Source organism: Galeopterus variegatus, unplaced genomic scaffold (assembly GCF_000696425.1).
Source record: "Galeopterus variegatus unplaced genomic scaffold, G_variegatus-3.0.2 Scaffold6435, whole genome shotgun sequence".
In the NCBI taxonomy this organism is placed as follows: Eukaryota; Metazoa; Chordata; class Mammalia; order Dermoptera; family Cynocephalidae; genus Galeopterus; species Galeopterus variegatus.
This window is the reverse complement of record NW_007732546.1, coordinates 112270-128382: the sequence shown is the minus strand read 5'-3', so window position 1 is coordinate 128382 and position 16113 is coordinate 112270. Positions and strand designations below refer to the sequence as shown.

The 16113-nt window shown below is 45.5% G+C and overlaps 1 protein-coding gene and 1 pseudogene across 1 annotated transcript in view; one reads left to right on the top strand and one right to left on the bottom strand.

Annotated features, from left to right (window-relative positions):
- Window positions 1–4193: 4193 nt before the first annotated feature.
- Window positions 4194–16113, top strand: part of LOC103606282 — a gene marked incomplete at both ends in the record, with an annotated part of 82365 nt that continues 70445 nt past the window's right edge. The window contains one exon of the mRNA XM_008590890.1: window positions 4194–4526. Coding sequence (XP_008589112.1) covers window positions 4194–4526 — 333 coding nt within the window. The remainder of the gene's footprint in view (window positions 4527–16113) is intronic.
- On the bottom strand, window positions 8711–9333 carry LOC103606281 (annotated as a pseudogene).

The following is a 16113-nucleotide window of genomic DNA, read 5'->3' as shown; positions in this document are numbered from 1 at the left end:
GGAGCTATGTGCCGGAGTGCAGGGAGGGAAGTAGAAGTTCCTGTCTCAGGCGTGGGGGACAAGCAAGTGCGTGTCTCGGAAGATGACACCTGGGATGTGTGCCTTAGGTTTTGACTTTCCTGCCCCTCTTCCTGCCTTCCCAGGTATGAATACTTCTGCTGTGCAGAACTTTTCCCATCCAAGTATTTCCACTGTGTCTAGGCTCTGGGGTGTTAGCTGAGGAGTAGATAGTACCCAGCACACCCAATCTGCAAGCTGGGTTCTTTCTTTAATATTGATGCTGTAAGATTATTTGGGGGGCCGTGGAGGGACGACTACTGGTCATAGAAGTGGGACCTCATAGCAAGCCTAAGTTGTGAGTTGTGAAAGACACTTGAATCTACCCTCCTGTGCTTAGTTTTACTTCTGTAAAATGGGAAGGAAAATGCCTCCTATGCATAAGTGGTTATAAAAGGAATAGCAGATTTTTTTTTTTTTTTTTTTTTTAAAAAGGGAAAGAAAAAGCCCCCCTTGCCAAAAGGGTTTTAAAAGGAAAAACAGATTTTTTTTTTTTTTTTTTAAAAAGGGAAAGAAAAAGCCCCCCTTGCCAAAAGGGTTTTAAAAGGAAAAACAGATTTTTTTTTTTTTTTTTTAAAAAGGGAAAGAAAAAGCCCCCCTTGCCAAAAGGGTTTTAAAAGGAAAAACAGATTTTTTTTTTTTTTTTTTTTTTAGTGCAATGGGAAAGTATTTGGTAAAACACAAAAGGCTTTATAAAAGCACAATTGTACATGATTAAGAGTGAGTTTCTGCAGTAGTAAATTGAAGCTTAAAGATGTCATAAAGGATAGATCTATTAAACTCCACTGGCTACAGGGCTTGAAAAGAAACCGCATTCATTAAGCTGGTATTGAGTTGATCTGCGTAGACGAGGCTGGGAGAGTTCTTATCCCTTTGGATGCTTACAGCTGGGGGAGAGGAAATAGAAGGGAGACAAGCCTCCCTTCCTACAACTGATTCTTTGAAATGTGGGGGTGGGCTTGTTCTCTGCACCCACCTGTGGGTGTTGAGGTTACAAAATATTTGTGCATGAGGTTTAGCCTCTTAATTTGATTTCATTCGTGCCAGCCTTCCAATAGATTTGTTTTTCTTGCACAGATACTGAGAGGCTAGAGGTGGGGGCTGACTCAGTTGGTAAAAATCAGTTTGGGATTGAAAATATGCTGTTGAGGGAGGTGTGGATTCCAAAAGCTGTGGATCATGCCACTCCACGAAGAACCAAGTAAGGTCCTCCTTGGTCCACAAGGTCCTGCCATCTGCCCTATCTCCTCCTCACCCTTGTCTCCTCAGCTCTCCTTCTTGCTCACTCAAAGCCACATGGGCCTCCTCGAATGGGTTGCCCTTTGCACGTGCTGTTTCCTGTGCCTGGAAAGCTCTTCCCTCAAATACCCATACGGCTCCTACGTCACCTTCTTCAGGCCACTGCTCATTAGTCACCTCCTCAGTGAGGCCGTGTCTGGCCCCCTATCTAATAGAGTAGCCAGCCCACCCAACAATTCCTACCCCTCTTTGTTATGGGCTAAAGTATTAGTTTGTTTTTGTGTTGCTATAATAGAATACATTAGACTGGGTAATTTATAAAGAACGGAGGTTTATTTGGCTCATGATTCTGGGACAGCTGCATCTGATGTGGGCCTCAGGCTGCTTCTACACATGGCAGAAACCAGCAGGCAGCCATGGGGTGCAAGATCACATGTGAGAGAGAAATTGAGAGAGAGAGAGAAGGGCCAGGGTCCTTTCAAACAACCAGCTCTTGCAGGAACTAATAGAGTGAGAACTCACCCACTACTGCCTTCCCAGGGAGGGTATTAATCTATTCATGAGGGATCCGCCCCTATGACCCAAACGGCTCTGGACACTGGGGATCAGATTTTGACATGGGCTTTGGGGGGACAACATACCCAAACTCTATCAGCTAAATCGTGTCCCTCCCAACCCAAATTCACATGCTGATTGTGTAACTGTGTCCTAGTGCCTCAGAATGTGGCTTGGAATGTGGCCGTGTTTGAAGGTAAGGTCTTTACAGAGATAATTGTGGTAAAATGAGGTCGTATGGGTGGGCCTTAATCTAATATGATCAGTGTCCTTGTAAGAAGAGATTAGCCACACACACACAAAGATAAGTATGTGAAGTAATCATATGTTAATTAGCTTAACTTAGCCATTCTGCTATGGATACAAATTTCAGAACATCATGTTGTACTCCATAAATACATATAATTTTTGATCAATTAAAAATTTTCTCTCTCTCTTTTTTATTAATTTTAATGTCAATTGATAAGGAACAAATTTAACACAAAGATTAACATCCTTAATGAAAAAAGAGCTCTTAAAAACAGAATTAGAAAAATCTAAGCCGAAAGTTGGTGAAGGACATGAGCAGATGTCACACACCCTATAGAAACACTCATGTCTAACAACAAAAACCAAAACAACAAAAAAAGAATAAAAAGAAAAGAAAAAAAAAATACTCGTGGCTAATAAGTGCACTCTAAGATGTTGTTGCAGGGTCGGAGGGATGGGGGGCCAGAGCTAAGCCCCTCGGCCCCATCTCAGAGCCCCGGGGGCTTTTGGGTTCGGGGTTTGTTTTTTTTTTTGTCTTTTTTTCGTGTCCGGCAACAGATCGCAACCCTCAGTGTCACGCCCGTACCGGACCGGGACCGGCAACGGGATGGCAACCCTCGGTGTTGTGCCCGCATCTTGCTCAGCTAGTGAGTGGGAACCGGTCTGTATGTGGGATCCGAACCCTCAGCGGGAGCACCGCCACGCTTCACAAGCAGCGCACTGTAGCAGTGCACCACCGGGCCGGCCCAGGTTCGGGGGTTTTTGGTGCCAGCTCTGTGATCGGCCTAGTTGCAGATGGCAGTGGGTGGGGCCGGGTCCCTTAAAATTAAAAAAAAAAAATTAGGAATGAAACATAAATGCCCCATCTCTATTTTAAGATTGTACTGAGAGCCTAGTCAATGGAATAAAATGAGATAAAGAAATAAAATGCATACGTATCCCCCTACCACCCAGAAGAATGCCAGATTCTCCAATCCTTCTGTAGAAATGGCAGGTTACTGGTCATTTTGCTAGTATGTCATTTCAAAAAAGACAAATGTGTAGCGTAAAGAGGAGGAAGAAAGGAGGAGGAGGAGGAGGGAAGAGCTTAGGGCACTGATATACACAAAGGACAAGGCCGTGTGAACACACAGGGAGAGACGCCACCCTCAAGCCAAGGCGAGAGGCCTCAGAATGAAGCTGGTCTTGAACTGCCAGCCTCTATGCTCTGTGAGACGATACATTTCTGTTGCCTTAGCCTTGGCCGTCCAGTCCGTGGTACTTTGTTACGGCAGCCGGAGCAAACACACCCACTCTTCCTGCTTAATTTCTCTTTACAGCACTTTTTAACTCCTAAGCTCTACATCATGGGCTCATTTATTTATTCCTTGTCTGTCTGTTCTCCTAGAATCTCCTCTCCATGAGGGCAGGGACATCTGTCAGTCTTGTTCATAGCTGTGTCCCCAGCATCCGGCACAGGGACGGTGTTCACTCAGCGTTTGTTGAGTGAATAAGTGAGAGGAGATAAAGGCCTTCCCAGGGCTCCAGATTCCTCTGGGGTCGAGAGTCCACCTGATAAATGTGTGAGTGGTGGGAACTTTGTCCCTTTTCTCTTTTCCAAAACCAGCTGAGGCTGCCGAGAAGGATGGCTGTGCAGGTGGCCACTCTCACGTGCATTTTAAAGCTGCTCCTTTCAGCTTTCTAAGTGACTTTCTTGAGCTCACAGAATCCAAGGACCAGAGGAGAATGAACGAGCAGGCTCCTGGTGGCCCATTTTGCAGAGGGGAACATTGAGATGCTGAGAAATCCAGCATCCCCGCCTCTGTGGCTGGCACCTTGGAGCTGGAGCGGGTGTCTGGCGACACAGCCTTGTGATCTTTGACTCCATCTGGCTGCATCTGTTGCCCGGCAGCTCCTAAGAACTGCCTTTCTGGACCCTGAGTTGCCAAGGAACTACTAAATCCTGGCCAGCAGGGGCTGGGGTGTATTTTGACTTCCTGAGAAGGAGGGTGGGGCAGCCTCTCCTATCTTCTGAACTCCCTTCTCCTCTCCCCCGTGTGCTTATTCTGTCCACATCTCTCACTCCAGATCTCTCTCTCCTCTCTCTCCTCTAGTTTCACCCTCACTGTGCTGGAGGCAGAAGACCCTGGGATTTCTGAACGAGGCCCATGGATGCTGAAGTCCTCCCGGGTCTCCGACCCCATGCTCTCCCCACCCGGTTATTATGATGCCCTGCTCAACAGCAGCTTGGGTCCCCCAGGTCTGGACGGCACCCTGGCAGGCACACCCAGCACCCTGCAGGACATGTGGTCCCACCGGATGAGTGGCGGCTGTGAGGGGCGCCCTCTGAAGCGGCGGGGTGGCGTGGTGGACTACCGGGATGTCATCTTGGCCCACCAGGCGCACAAAATCCACAGCACCCCCCAGGCCAGGAGGAAAGAATGGGAGTGAGTATATGCGGGGTGGAGGGGTCCCTTGGGGTCAGGCAAAGCTTGTTTCTGGCAAGTGTCGGGGGGAGGGGGCAGGCAGATTCATGCAGCTGCAACACACTGCCAAGGCTGGGCTGGCTGCCCAAATCTCAAAATCCTTCCTTGCTAGTTGATCAATACCTGCTGCCTTAAATCCTCCCCGATACCCCCAACCAGCTCTGGGAACCCCTGGGTCGCCCCACAATGCAGCCATAAAGGGGTTAACCGTGGGTGTGGCAGCAAGGACCCTGCTCCGGGCATTGTGAGTACCCACTTGGATGGATCAGCAAGTATTTCCAATGCAATGGCTGAGAAATGCCACTTTGCAGGGGGAAATGCAGAGACCCGCTTCTACTTCCAGCGCTGAGACTAAACCTGCAGGTTTGGGGGCCACAGGTGAAGGTTTGTGATAAAGGCAGAGGAGGGACTAGGTAGGGCTGGGAGAATGTGATAGCTCTGATCAAGTCTGGTCCTGGGGCCCCGTTTCTCTGCCAGTGAACCTGAAAGTGGGTCTTCTCCTGGGAACACTGGGGGTGGGGCTGGCTCTGCCATTTACCCGCTGCTGGGTGATCCTGGGTGAGTGGCCTCCCTGAGCTCAGGATCTTCACCCATGAGATCGCTCCTTCTAGGCTGCTTGAGGATTGAGGGCGGTTTGTGTGAAGGTTTATGTCCCGGACCAGCTTCTCTGCACCTGTTTTCCATGCAGTGGGGAAGCTGGTGCCTTTTTGCTTTTACTTTTTCTCAGGAGCTTTTCTGGCAAAAGCTCAGAACTGGGATGGATTCCTGGGCTATCAGGAGGGCGGGATGTGAATATGAACACCAGGGTGGTTAGAGCTGAGGTCGACAGGGACACTGATCAGTTTAGAGGACCCTGAAATCTGCTCCCCCACCCTCTCCACACTCCAGTCCTGACTGCGTAGAAAGGGAGCCACGTGGTCCCCGGCACCGAGCACAGCTCTCCAGCAGACGGCTCCTGTTTTTCTGCTTGCTGGAGGGGTAGCTGGGTTATAAAAGCCCGTCGGCTTGCGGGGGTGCTGATGAGGGGTGTGGAAGTACAGGCTGCAATGAAAACTGTATTATCAAAATGAGCCATCACTCATCTGGGGTCAAAGAGCTTTGGGACGGGGTAAGGTGGCACCAACCTAGCCTCTGAGGTGGTTTCCTGAGGTTAGGCTGACATCTGGTGGTGTGCTTGAGCATCGTTTAGGAAGACAATGCGGTGACCTTTATTTTTTTCCCACACCATTTCTCTTAACCTTCTCTCCCCTCCGTCCAGGCATCTATCCACTCACCCACTCACCTACCCACCCAATTATCTGTCCTTCTGTCTATGCAACCACCCATCCATCCACCCACTCATGCATCCTTCTAGCTATCCATCCATCCACCGACCCATCCATCCATCCTCCAATCCATCCTGTCTCCCATCCATTCATTCATCTATCCATTCACCAGTCCATCTTTCTGTCTATCCACTTACCCATCTCTCCATCCATCCATCCGTCCATCACTCCATAAATAACCAGGGTTCACCTACCACGTTTAGCTTCAGTGCTGAAACTGCTCCTCTATTCTCCCTTCTCCAGGACTCACCCACTTTCTTCTCTTTACCCCTCTCCTCTCTCTTCCCTCCTTAGTCTTTGCTTATTTCCATTCCCCCTTTGTTTCTTTTTGTTTTCTTTTTTTCTCTTTTTTTAAAAAAAGATGACCGGTGGGCCGGCCCGGTGGCGCACTGCACTAGTGCGCTGCTTGGGAAGCGCGGAGGCGCTCCCGCTTTTTTTAAAAAAAAGATGACCGGTGGGCCGGCACGGTGGCGCACTGCGCTAGTGCGCCGCTTGGGAAGTGCGGAGGCGCTCCCGCCGAGGGTTCNCACTCTCCCGAGTGAGCCACGGGCCGGCCCTTCTTTTTCTTTCTAAAATTGATTAGTTCTTTCAGAAAGAGTGAGCCTTCTTTAAAGGGTTATAGTGAGTTATTTCTGCAGACTTGCTGAAAAGAGTTTTTTTTAGGGAACGAAAAAGTGTCTGTGAATTAAAGAATTTTAAAACCCTGTTGCCCAAGGAAAATGATAAGCAAAATTTATAGTAATCATGACAGCTAACGCTGATTGGGTACCTATTGTGTCCCAGGCACTGTGTCTCATCTGAACTCTGCCATGCAGTGGATTCTGCACGGTCCCCGGTTTTGGGACGAAGGAAGGGAGGCTGAGGTCTTGCATGGTCTTGCAGCTAGAAAGCGGCAGAACTTGGATTTGAACCCAGTGCTGTCAGACTCCAAAACCCAAGCTCTATATCAATTGTTTGGCCAAAGAATTTCTACAACAGAAAGTAGCAGGGATTTGCTTAAAACAACTCAGAAAAAAAGAAGATAAATCATATAAGAGACAAAAAGGAAAGCATGGAAAGGTGTTGAGAATCAGCATACATTCCTACCATAACCTCCTCATATGGCCAACCTCTGCCTCAGTTTCCAATTCCTGTTACTTTCTAGGACCATAAAAAGACTTGAAATGTCTTTATAGACAGGATCTCCAAAATTCTGAACTCCTACCTCTACCAGCAAAACAATTTTCAGCACACTCACAACATATGCATTTTTATTTATGTATAAATTATTTAAGTATTCTGCTAAATTTATTATATGCTTGTAAAATATGCATAACAGTAAAATTATTATGAGGACAAGACATCCCAATGAAATATGTAATATTTTTTAATGGTTTTAACTTTTTAATTTAATGGTACAAAACATTTTTGCCCTCATGGTTTTAAAAGTTTGCCTTTACTTTTTGAATATTGTGTTCTGTGAAGGCTTTTCATTCTGAAATGTTCGAATACACTATAAGTAGAGGGAAGAGCACAGTGAACCCCGCATACCCGTTACCCAAATTTAACAATTGTCAGGATTTTTTCAGGCTTACGTCATACATTCATTTTTCTCTTTCTGAGTTATTTAAAAGCAAATCTCGGACCTTATGTGATCTTACAAACTTCAGATGACAACTTTAAAGCATATTTAAAGATTTTTTTTACTCATATCACACTGACAGCATTAATGATAATTTTTAATAATGTCATCTAATTTCCAGCTCGCACGCAGATTTCCTTGCTTGTCTTTTTACAGCTGATTTCTTTGGATCAGGAGAGTCTGTGTGTTGCATTTAGTCATCATTTCTCTGTTTCTTTTTTTTTTTTGGCAGCTGGCAGATACAGGGATTGTACCCTGGACCTTGGTGTAATTAGCACCACGCTCTAACCGTCTTAGCTAACCGGCCAGCCCTCCCCCTTTTTATTGTCGATACACATAACATAAAATATCTGTTATACATGACATTAATTTTACCTAGCATAAAAGTTACCTTTTAAACTTTTTTTTTTTTAATGATTATCTTTAATTCCATTGTCATCAGGTGGGCACACACCAGGGAACCTGGGACAAAGTCCAGGCTGGAGCCCTTAGTACTCTCAGGCTTACTGGTGCTAGGCTTCACCAACCTTTTGGGGGGATAGGGAGAACCAGAGACCACCACCATCACATGTAAAAAGGCTACTAAAGCGACCACATGGCTGCCAAAAATCAGCTAGAGCTTAGGTTACGCACCGTTTGACCAGCCTGTGCTTGCTTCCTTGTGAAGAGCTGGACACATGTGCAGAGACATCTAAAGCATGTGTAGATGACTCTTCTTTTGAAAGGCAGAGGGTGTCTTTGTAAACTCTTTCTACTCGCAGTTTTCCTATAATTTTCCCATTTAAACTACAAAAGATGCTGCAGTCTATCTCAGCTAGCTTCTAATTTGGACACAGCGCCAGTACTACACACACAATTGAATAACAGACCACGTCTTTCTGGTTTTTCCATTGGGCAGGCTCAGTGTGCTTCTTTGGACTAAATAAGTGTGATTTTTTTTTTAATTTTAATTTTTTTTCATTGTACATGTTTATGGGGTACAGTTTGTTGTTTCAATACATGCATGTGTTGTGTAATAATCTAAATAGTTAGCATATCTATCACCTAAACATTTATCATTTCTTTGTGGTTATCATATTCAAGATCCTCTTTTCTGGCCATCTTAAAATATATAATACTATATTATTAGCTGTTGTCACCCTAGAGCACCAGAACTTATTCTTCTTATCTAACCGTAACTTTGTAACTGTGTGCCACTCTTAAATAGGTGTGATCTTCCTTGAGAAAAGCATGGAAACAGAGAGCTAGACTTTGTTAGCCTCCATCCCAGAAAATTGGTGGCGCACTCCTTGGCTCTTGTATAATTCAGTGACTGGCCTTATCACGTCCTTGGAGCCTGGCAGCAACTGCTTCAGGTTTACGATCCTCCTGCTGGACTAATGGTTCACCAGTGATGTCACCAATCCCATGTTCACGAAGTGAACTGAAGTCCAGGTTGTATACCTTTCCTCTAGGAGGGTGAATCCAGTGTCAGCTGAGATGGCCTTTAAGTGTTTCAGGTGGAATGTTCAAATTGATCATTAGATCCAGGTCACAGATTTTGTTCAGGGATTCAGTCTTTCCACACGTCCTAGGAAAACCATCCAGCAGCCAGTCCCGGTTGTGCCTGTTCTCCAGTTGCAACATCATTAGGTGTGTGGTCATGAGATCTGAACCAAAAGACCTTTCTCTATGTACTGCTTTGCCATCTCACCAACCTCTATGTTGGCCTTGATGCTCTCCTGCAAAAAGCGGAGAAATGCTGGAGGCCAAATTTCTGGGTGACCCTCTGGCGCACAGTGCCCTTGCTGAGGATGACCGTACGCAGGAGTTTGGAAGCCATTGCCTTCGCGAGCAGGGGACAGGGGAGGACCACACAGGCAACCCAGACAGCGGCCCTGGACGGAACCCCAGGAAGTTTGTTTCTTGACCCCTGCCTCTGGCACCTTCCGCTCGTGTGGGGCCTAAACGGTTTTAAGTGTATAGTTCAGTTGCATTAAGTACATTCATGATGTTGTGCAACTGTCACCACCATCGTCTCCAGAATTTTCTCATCTTCCCAAACTGAAACTCTTCCCATTAAACACTCGCTCCCCACCCCCTGGCACCCACCATTCTACTTTCTGTCTTTATGAATTTGACTACTCTATGGACTCCTATAGGTGGAATCATGTGGCATTTGTCTTTTTGCAACTGGCTTACTTCACTGAGTATAATGTCCTCCAGGTTCATCCATGTTGTAGCAGGTGTCAGAATTTCCTTTCTTTTTGAGGCTGAGTAATATTTCATTGTATGTATATATTTCACTCGTTTATTCGTTTATCTGTCATTGGACATTTGGGTTGTTTCCACTTATTTGCTGTTGTGAATAGTGGTGATATGAACATGGGTGTACAAACATTCCTTGAGGCCCTTCCAATTTGGGGGGCTATATACCCAAAAGCGGAATTGCTGGATCATATGGTAATTCTTTTTTTTTTTTTTTTAAAGATGACCGGTAAGGGGATCTTAACCCTTGACTTGGTGTTGTCAGCACCACGCTCACCCAGTGAGCTAACCGGCCATCCCTATATGGGATCCGAACCCGTGGCCTTGGTGTTATCAGCACCGCACTCTCCCGAGTGAGCCACAGGCCGGCCCCAGATCATATGGTAATTCTGTGTTTAGTTTTTTGGTTGTCATATCTCTCAAATCTTATATAGTTTATCGCAGCCTGTCCTTGAACTTCCATTTCCTCTTCCATTGACTCATGGGAGAAACCAGATCAATTGTCCTATAGAGTATCTCCAATTCTGAATCATCTGTTTAGAAACTATTTTTGAGCATCCTGCTAACCGAGGTGGCTTAGTCCATCAGCAGGACCCCCACCCAGGCATCGTGCACACCACAGCAAACTAACCATAGCAAACACGATTGATTCCACCTTGCAAAACAGCTTCATGAGAATTTTGAATGTTTTTGTTGGCCACCTTCTGATAGCAAATGAATTTCATTGCCACCGTTTTGATGTCTTCCTGTGACTGACAAGTCACTCCTTTCTGTGTGTGTTACTATTTTCTTCAATCCCGCTTTCCAGGCAGGCATCTTTTACAGCCACATGTCTGTGTTGTCAGCCAACATCCCAATCCATCAACCCATTCACACAGGTCTCAGCAGACTGCACCAGCACAATTATTTATCTCATTTCCAGTGGTCTGTCTCATCCACTAGAATGTCTCTGGCAGGATACACATCTGTCTTGTTCATGGCTGTGTCCCCAGAGCCTGAGACCAAGGCTGGCACCCAGTCGGTGCTTGGTAAATATCTGTTGATTGAATGCACCGGATGAGAATGAGTGAGAGTTACTGCTAACCAGCCAAGTGAACTTGGGTTAACCATCCATTCACAGTTAATAAAATTCAGTGGTTTCCTTAGTTTTATTTTATATGTATATGTATTGTTGTTGTTGGCTGGCTGGTGTGGGGATCTGAACTCTTGACCTTGGTGTTATAAGGCTGTGCTCTAACCAACTGAGCTAACTGGCAAACCTACTATCCTATGTAAAGTGCAGCACTTACACATGTCTGATTCCTCTGCTCTGCTTAAATTTTCCCCATTGGAACTGATGACCAACTCATATGTATTTTTATACTCATATTTGGCTTTTTTTTCTTTTTGGTGGCTGGCCTGAATGGGGATCTGAACCCTTGACCTTGGTGTCACAACACTGTGCTCTAACCAAGTGAGCTATCCAGCCAGCCTCATACTTGGCTTTTTATCTTGTCAATTGCCTGTATTCTCTCCACTAGCTCGACAAGGGCAAGAGTTTTTGTCTGGTTGTCTGTGTCGCCAGCTTCTGAACAGGAGCCAGTGAGCTACAGCCAGGTGACAAAATCTCTCCCGATGCCTGATTTTGTATGGCCCATGGGCTAAGAATGATTTTTACATTTTTAAGTGGTTGAAAACAATCAAAAGAATAATATTTCTTTTGTATGTTTTAATTTACTGTGAGTTGACACAAAATAACTATATCTTTATGGGGTACAATGTGATGTTTTGATACATTGTGGAATGATCAAATCAGGGGAATTCATATATCAAGCACCTCAAATTACTTTCTTAGTAGTAAGAGCATTTAGAATCCTCTCTTTTGTCTATTTTGAGATATAGGATACATAATTATTAACTATAGTGACCATGCTGTGCAATAGATCACCCAAACTTATTCCTGTCTAACAAAAACTTTGTACCCATTAACCAACTTCTCCCGTTTCCCAGTCCACCTTCCCGCCCCCAGCCACTATTCTACTCTTACTCCTGTGAGTTTGACTTTTTTTTAGAGTAAGATTTCTTATGTGAAAGTTCTATGACATTCAAAATTCAGTGTTTATCAAATTTTATTGGAATGCAGCCTTGTCTATGTGAAATTGTCTGTGGCTGCTTTTGCACTGCAACAGCAGAGTTGTCTTTACAACAGAGACTGTCTGACTTTCAGAGCCTGGGGTATTTCCTCCGGGGCCCTTTGTAGAAGAGGTTTGCAGACCCCTGGGCTAGAACAACGCCTGGCACATAGCACGGGCTGGATAAGCTGCTTGGCGGTTCTCCCTTGTGCTTACCCTGTCACCCGCAGCTGCCTCAAATGACCACCAGGTGGCGCTGTGGCTCCTGAGTCGGGCGGGCGCCGGGCAGCGGAAGCGAGGAGCGGTCGGCTCACCCTCCCGGGTCCTCATCTCCCCGCCTCATCCCTCCTGCCGCTGATGGACAGTGTTCTGAGCAATTGCAAGCCAGCCCCATATAAGAATTCAATTCTTACCATGTAATAATCAATCATTACATATGTGGCTATTTCTTTTTTCATGCACAGAGGGCTTGGTAAAGACAAGCTAGGGGACTTAGAATTTGCAGGGCCTGACAGGTTATAGGTGGGTCCTGAGGTCAAGGGTGGGGTCTGTCTAGCTTCTCTCTGGGGTGTGGTGGAGTGTCCGGACTGTGGCCCAACGGCCCGAGTTCCAATCCCAGCTCTTCCACTCACTAACTCTGATTCTGCTAAGCAGGGTCCTTTCCCCTCTCTGCACCCCAGTTCCCTCATCTGTAAAATGGGAGTAACAATAGCACCCGCCTCTGGGACTCATACAAAGTTAAATTCAATGCATTATTATATGGTAAGCATTTAGAACAGTGCAGGCAAACAGTAAGCACTTGAAAACAGTTTTCCATGGTTCCACCGAGGGTAAGCTGTTAAGCCTCTTGAGGCCTTAGTTTACACAGTTAAGAAAAAGAAGAATAGCAGCTTGTTTAGACATCACAATTAAACTGAAATCTAACCTTTAAGAAGGACCTGCTTGGGAATCAGAGCACTTTCTTTGTCCTTTGTCTTAGGGAGGCAGGTTGGACAATTCTAGCCTAGTTGATAAAAAAAAAAAAAAAAAAAAAAATAGGTCTGGTCCCAGGGAACTTCTTTTTCAGTGCAGCTGGCTGATTTTTAGTGCAGAAAGACCCTCCTTTTGTCCTTTGAATTAGCAGCTTTGACTGCGACCAGCTGTGGGAGGCCTGCGGAAGGCCCTTCAGAGATGGGGGTCCCCTGTCACAGATCGTCTATCAGATTCTCCTTGCTAGTCTTTGGAATGCAAGCAGCTTGTGAACAGGTGTCCCAGGTTACTCCAGAGCCATAGAGAGGTCATCCACATAGATGTTCAGGTACATAGGGATCCATCGATTATTCACTCAACAATCATTGACATCTGTTATGCATTGGGCACTTTTCTAAGCAATATTTTCTAAGCAGGCTTGGAGACCTGCAAGTCCCTCAGAGCAATTGAACCCTAGGTTCAATGTGACTTTTCCATCTAGGATTTATCTGTTCCTTGGGTTTTTGATCCTGGGAGCAACTGTGCCATTTCTCACCCTCTTCTCATGGGGTCTGCATGCTCCTGCTAATCCCTGTCTTATTCTGCCACCATCACTCTCAGATTCTATCCTGTCAATTCTTCAAGTCTCTTTTGATAGTGTCTGTGCACACTGTCGGCTCTTCCAGCTGCTTGCACCTGGGTGGGATCGATTGGCTTCACCCCCGCCTATGCTTCCACCATTATTGCTCTCATTTCGGTCAAGTCCCACCGGCCTCCCTTCTATTTCCTGCATTTTCAAATGTGTTTCATCTCAAGGCCTTTGCGCTTGCTCTGCCTGAAACCTTCTTCCCTTGGATGGCTTTTTCTTGCATTTGGTCTTAGCACAAATGTCACCTCCTCCTGTAGACCCTCCCTCTTCTGGGCTATTGTTCTTTATGTGGGATCATCCTGTTTATTATGTAAACTTATGTGTTTCCTTCTAAATTGGGCTGCCAGCTCTGTGAGGGCAGGTGTTTTGTTTTTCGTTTTTGCCTTTTGTCTGTCTTGTCTTCTACTGTGTCTCCCTAGTGTTTAGAAAAATGCCCAGTGCATAGTAGATATGTGTTTGTTGAGCGAATACCTGATGGATCCCTGTGATCTTGAACATCCACATTGGTTCATTCATTTTGCTTAAAACAAAATACTTNAAAAAAATAGGTCTGGTCCCAGGGAACTTCTTTTTCAGTGCAGCTGGCTGATTTTTAGTGCGGAAAGACCCTCCTTTTGTCCTTTGAATTAGCAGCTTTGGCTGCGACCAGCTGTGGGAGGCCTGCGGAAGGCCCTTCAGAGATGGGGGTCCCCTGTCACAGATCGTCTATCAGATTCTCCTTGCTAGTCTTTGGAATGCAAGCAGCTTGTGAACAGGTGTCCCAGGTTACTCCAGAGCCATAGAGAGGTCATCCACATAGATGTTCAGGTACATAGGGATCCATCGATTATTCACTCAACAATCATTGACATCTGTTATGCATTGGGCACTTTTCTAAGCAATATTTTCTAAGCAGGCTTGGAGACCTGCAAGTCCCTCAGAGCAATTGAACCCTAGGTTCAATGTGACTTTTCCATCTAGGATTTATCTGTTCCTTGGGTTTTTGATCCTGGGAGCAACTGTGCCATTTCTCACCCTCTTCTCATGGGGTCTGCATGCTCCTGCTAATCCCTGTCTTATTCTGCCACCATCACTCTCAGATTCTATCCTGTCAATTCTTCAAGTCTCTTTTGATAGTGTCTGTGCACACTGTCGGCTCTTCCAGCTGCTTGCACCTGGGTGGGATCGATTGGCTTCACCCCCGCCTATGCTTCCACCATTATTGCTCTCATTTCGGTCAAGTCCCACCGGCCTCCCTTCTATTTCCTGCATTTTCAAATGTGTTTCATCTCAAGGCCTTTGCGCTTGCTCTGCCTGAAACCTTCTTCCCTTGGATGGCTTTTTCTTGCATTTGGTCTTAGCACAAATGTCACCTCCTCCTGTAGACCCTCCCTCTTCTGGGCTATTGTTCTTTATGTGGGATCATCCTGTTTATTATGTAAACTTATGTGTTTCCTTCTAAATTGGGCTGCCAGCTCTGTGAGGGCAGGTGTTTTGTTTTTCGTTTTTGCCTTTTGTCTGTCTTGTCTGCTACTGTGTCTCCCTAGTGTTTAGAAAAATGCCCAGTGCATAGTAGATATGTGTTTGTTGAGCGAATACCTGATGGATCCCTGTGATCTTGAACATCCACATTGGGCTACTGTGTCTCCCTAGTGTTTAGAAAAATGCCCAGTGCATAATAGATATGTGTTTGTTGAGCGAATACCTGATGGATCCCTGTGATCTTGAACATCCACATTGGTTCATTCATTTTGCTTAAAACAAAATACTTGGGGTTGGATACTTTGTAAAAAAAAAAAAATGGAATCTGTTGCTTACAGTTTCTGAGGCTGGGAAGTCCAAAGTCCAGGGAGCGCCATTTGGTGAAGGCCTTGGTGGTGGTGACAGTGAGGCAGAGGTCTCACATGGCAGAACGGCAGAACAGAGCGAGAGAGAGCTCCTCACATACTTTCCTTTTAAATCTCTCAGAACCATGCCCATGACCACCATTAAACAATTCACTATGGCAGGGTCCTTACAATCTGGTCACCTCTTCAAGGCCCCACCTTTCAATGATCATAACAGGATTTCCCACCCTCAACAGTTGCAATGCGGATTAAGCTTCAATAATTTTGGGGGGGCATTCAATACACCGCAACCTGGGATGTTGAAAATATCCTGATGCCCAGGCCATATGGCATTAAATATGACTCTCAAGGTTGGGGGTGGGGATGGAGTTCATACACTAGCATTTTTAAAGTTCCCAGGCAATTCTAATAGGTCATTGTCTTCCACTTTACTTACAATACACTCAGAGAAGGCTCCAGAGTTTATACAAAATTTGGCAATTTGAAATCTTCTGGGGGTGAAAAGAAATTATTATGTCTAATCCATTCCTAAGCCAACCACGAAATTATTCTCATATGATTCATGGTTTGGATTCTTATTCTTTTGGCTTCAGTGATCTCCTTTCTGTGTATTCAGAACAGATAGTCAGCTGGGACGCATTGGTACAGCTGATTGTTCAAATAGGAAAATATTTCCATAACCATTTAGTAAATAGCTGTTGTCTGGAACCCCTGAGAGAGATTCTCCCACCCATCTGAGTCCCTTCCTAGGTCTTCCATGCCTCTTGACAATCCGTACACCAGGGGTCCTGCCTCCTACTGGTTGTTAAGTTTTTTAAACT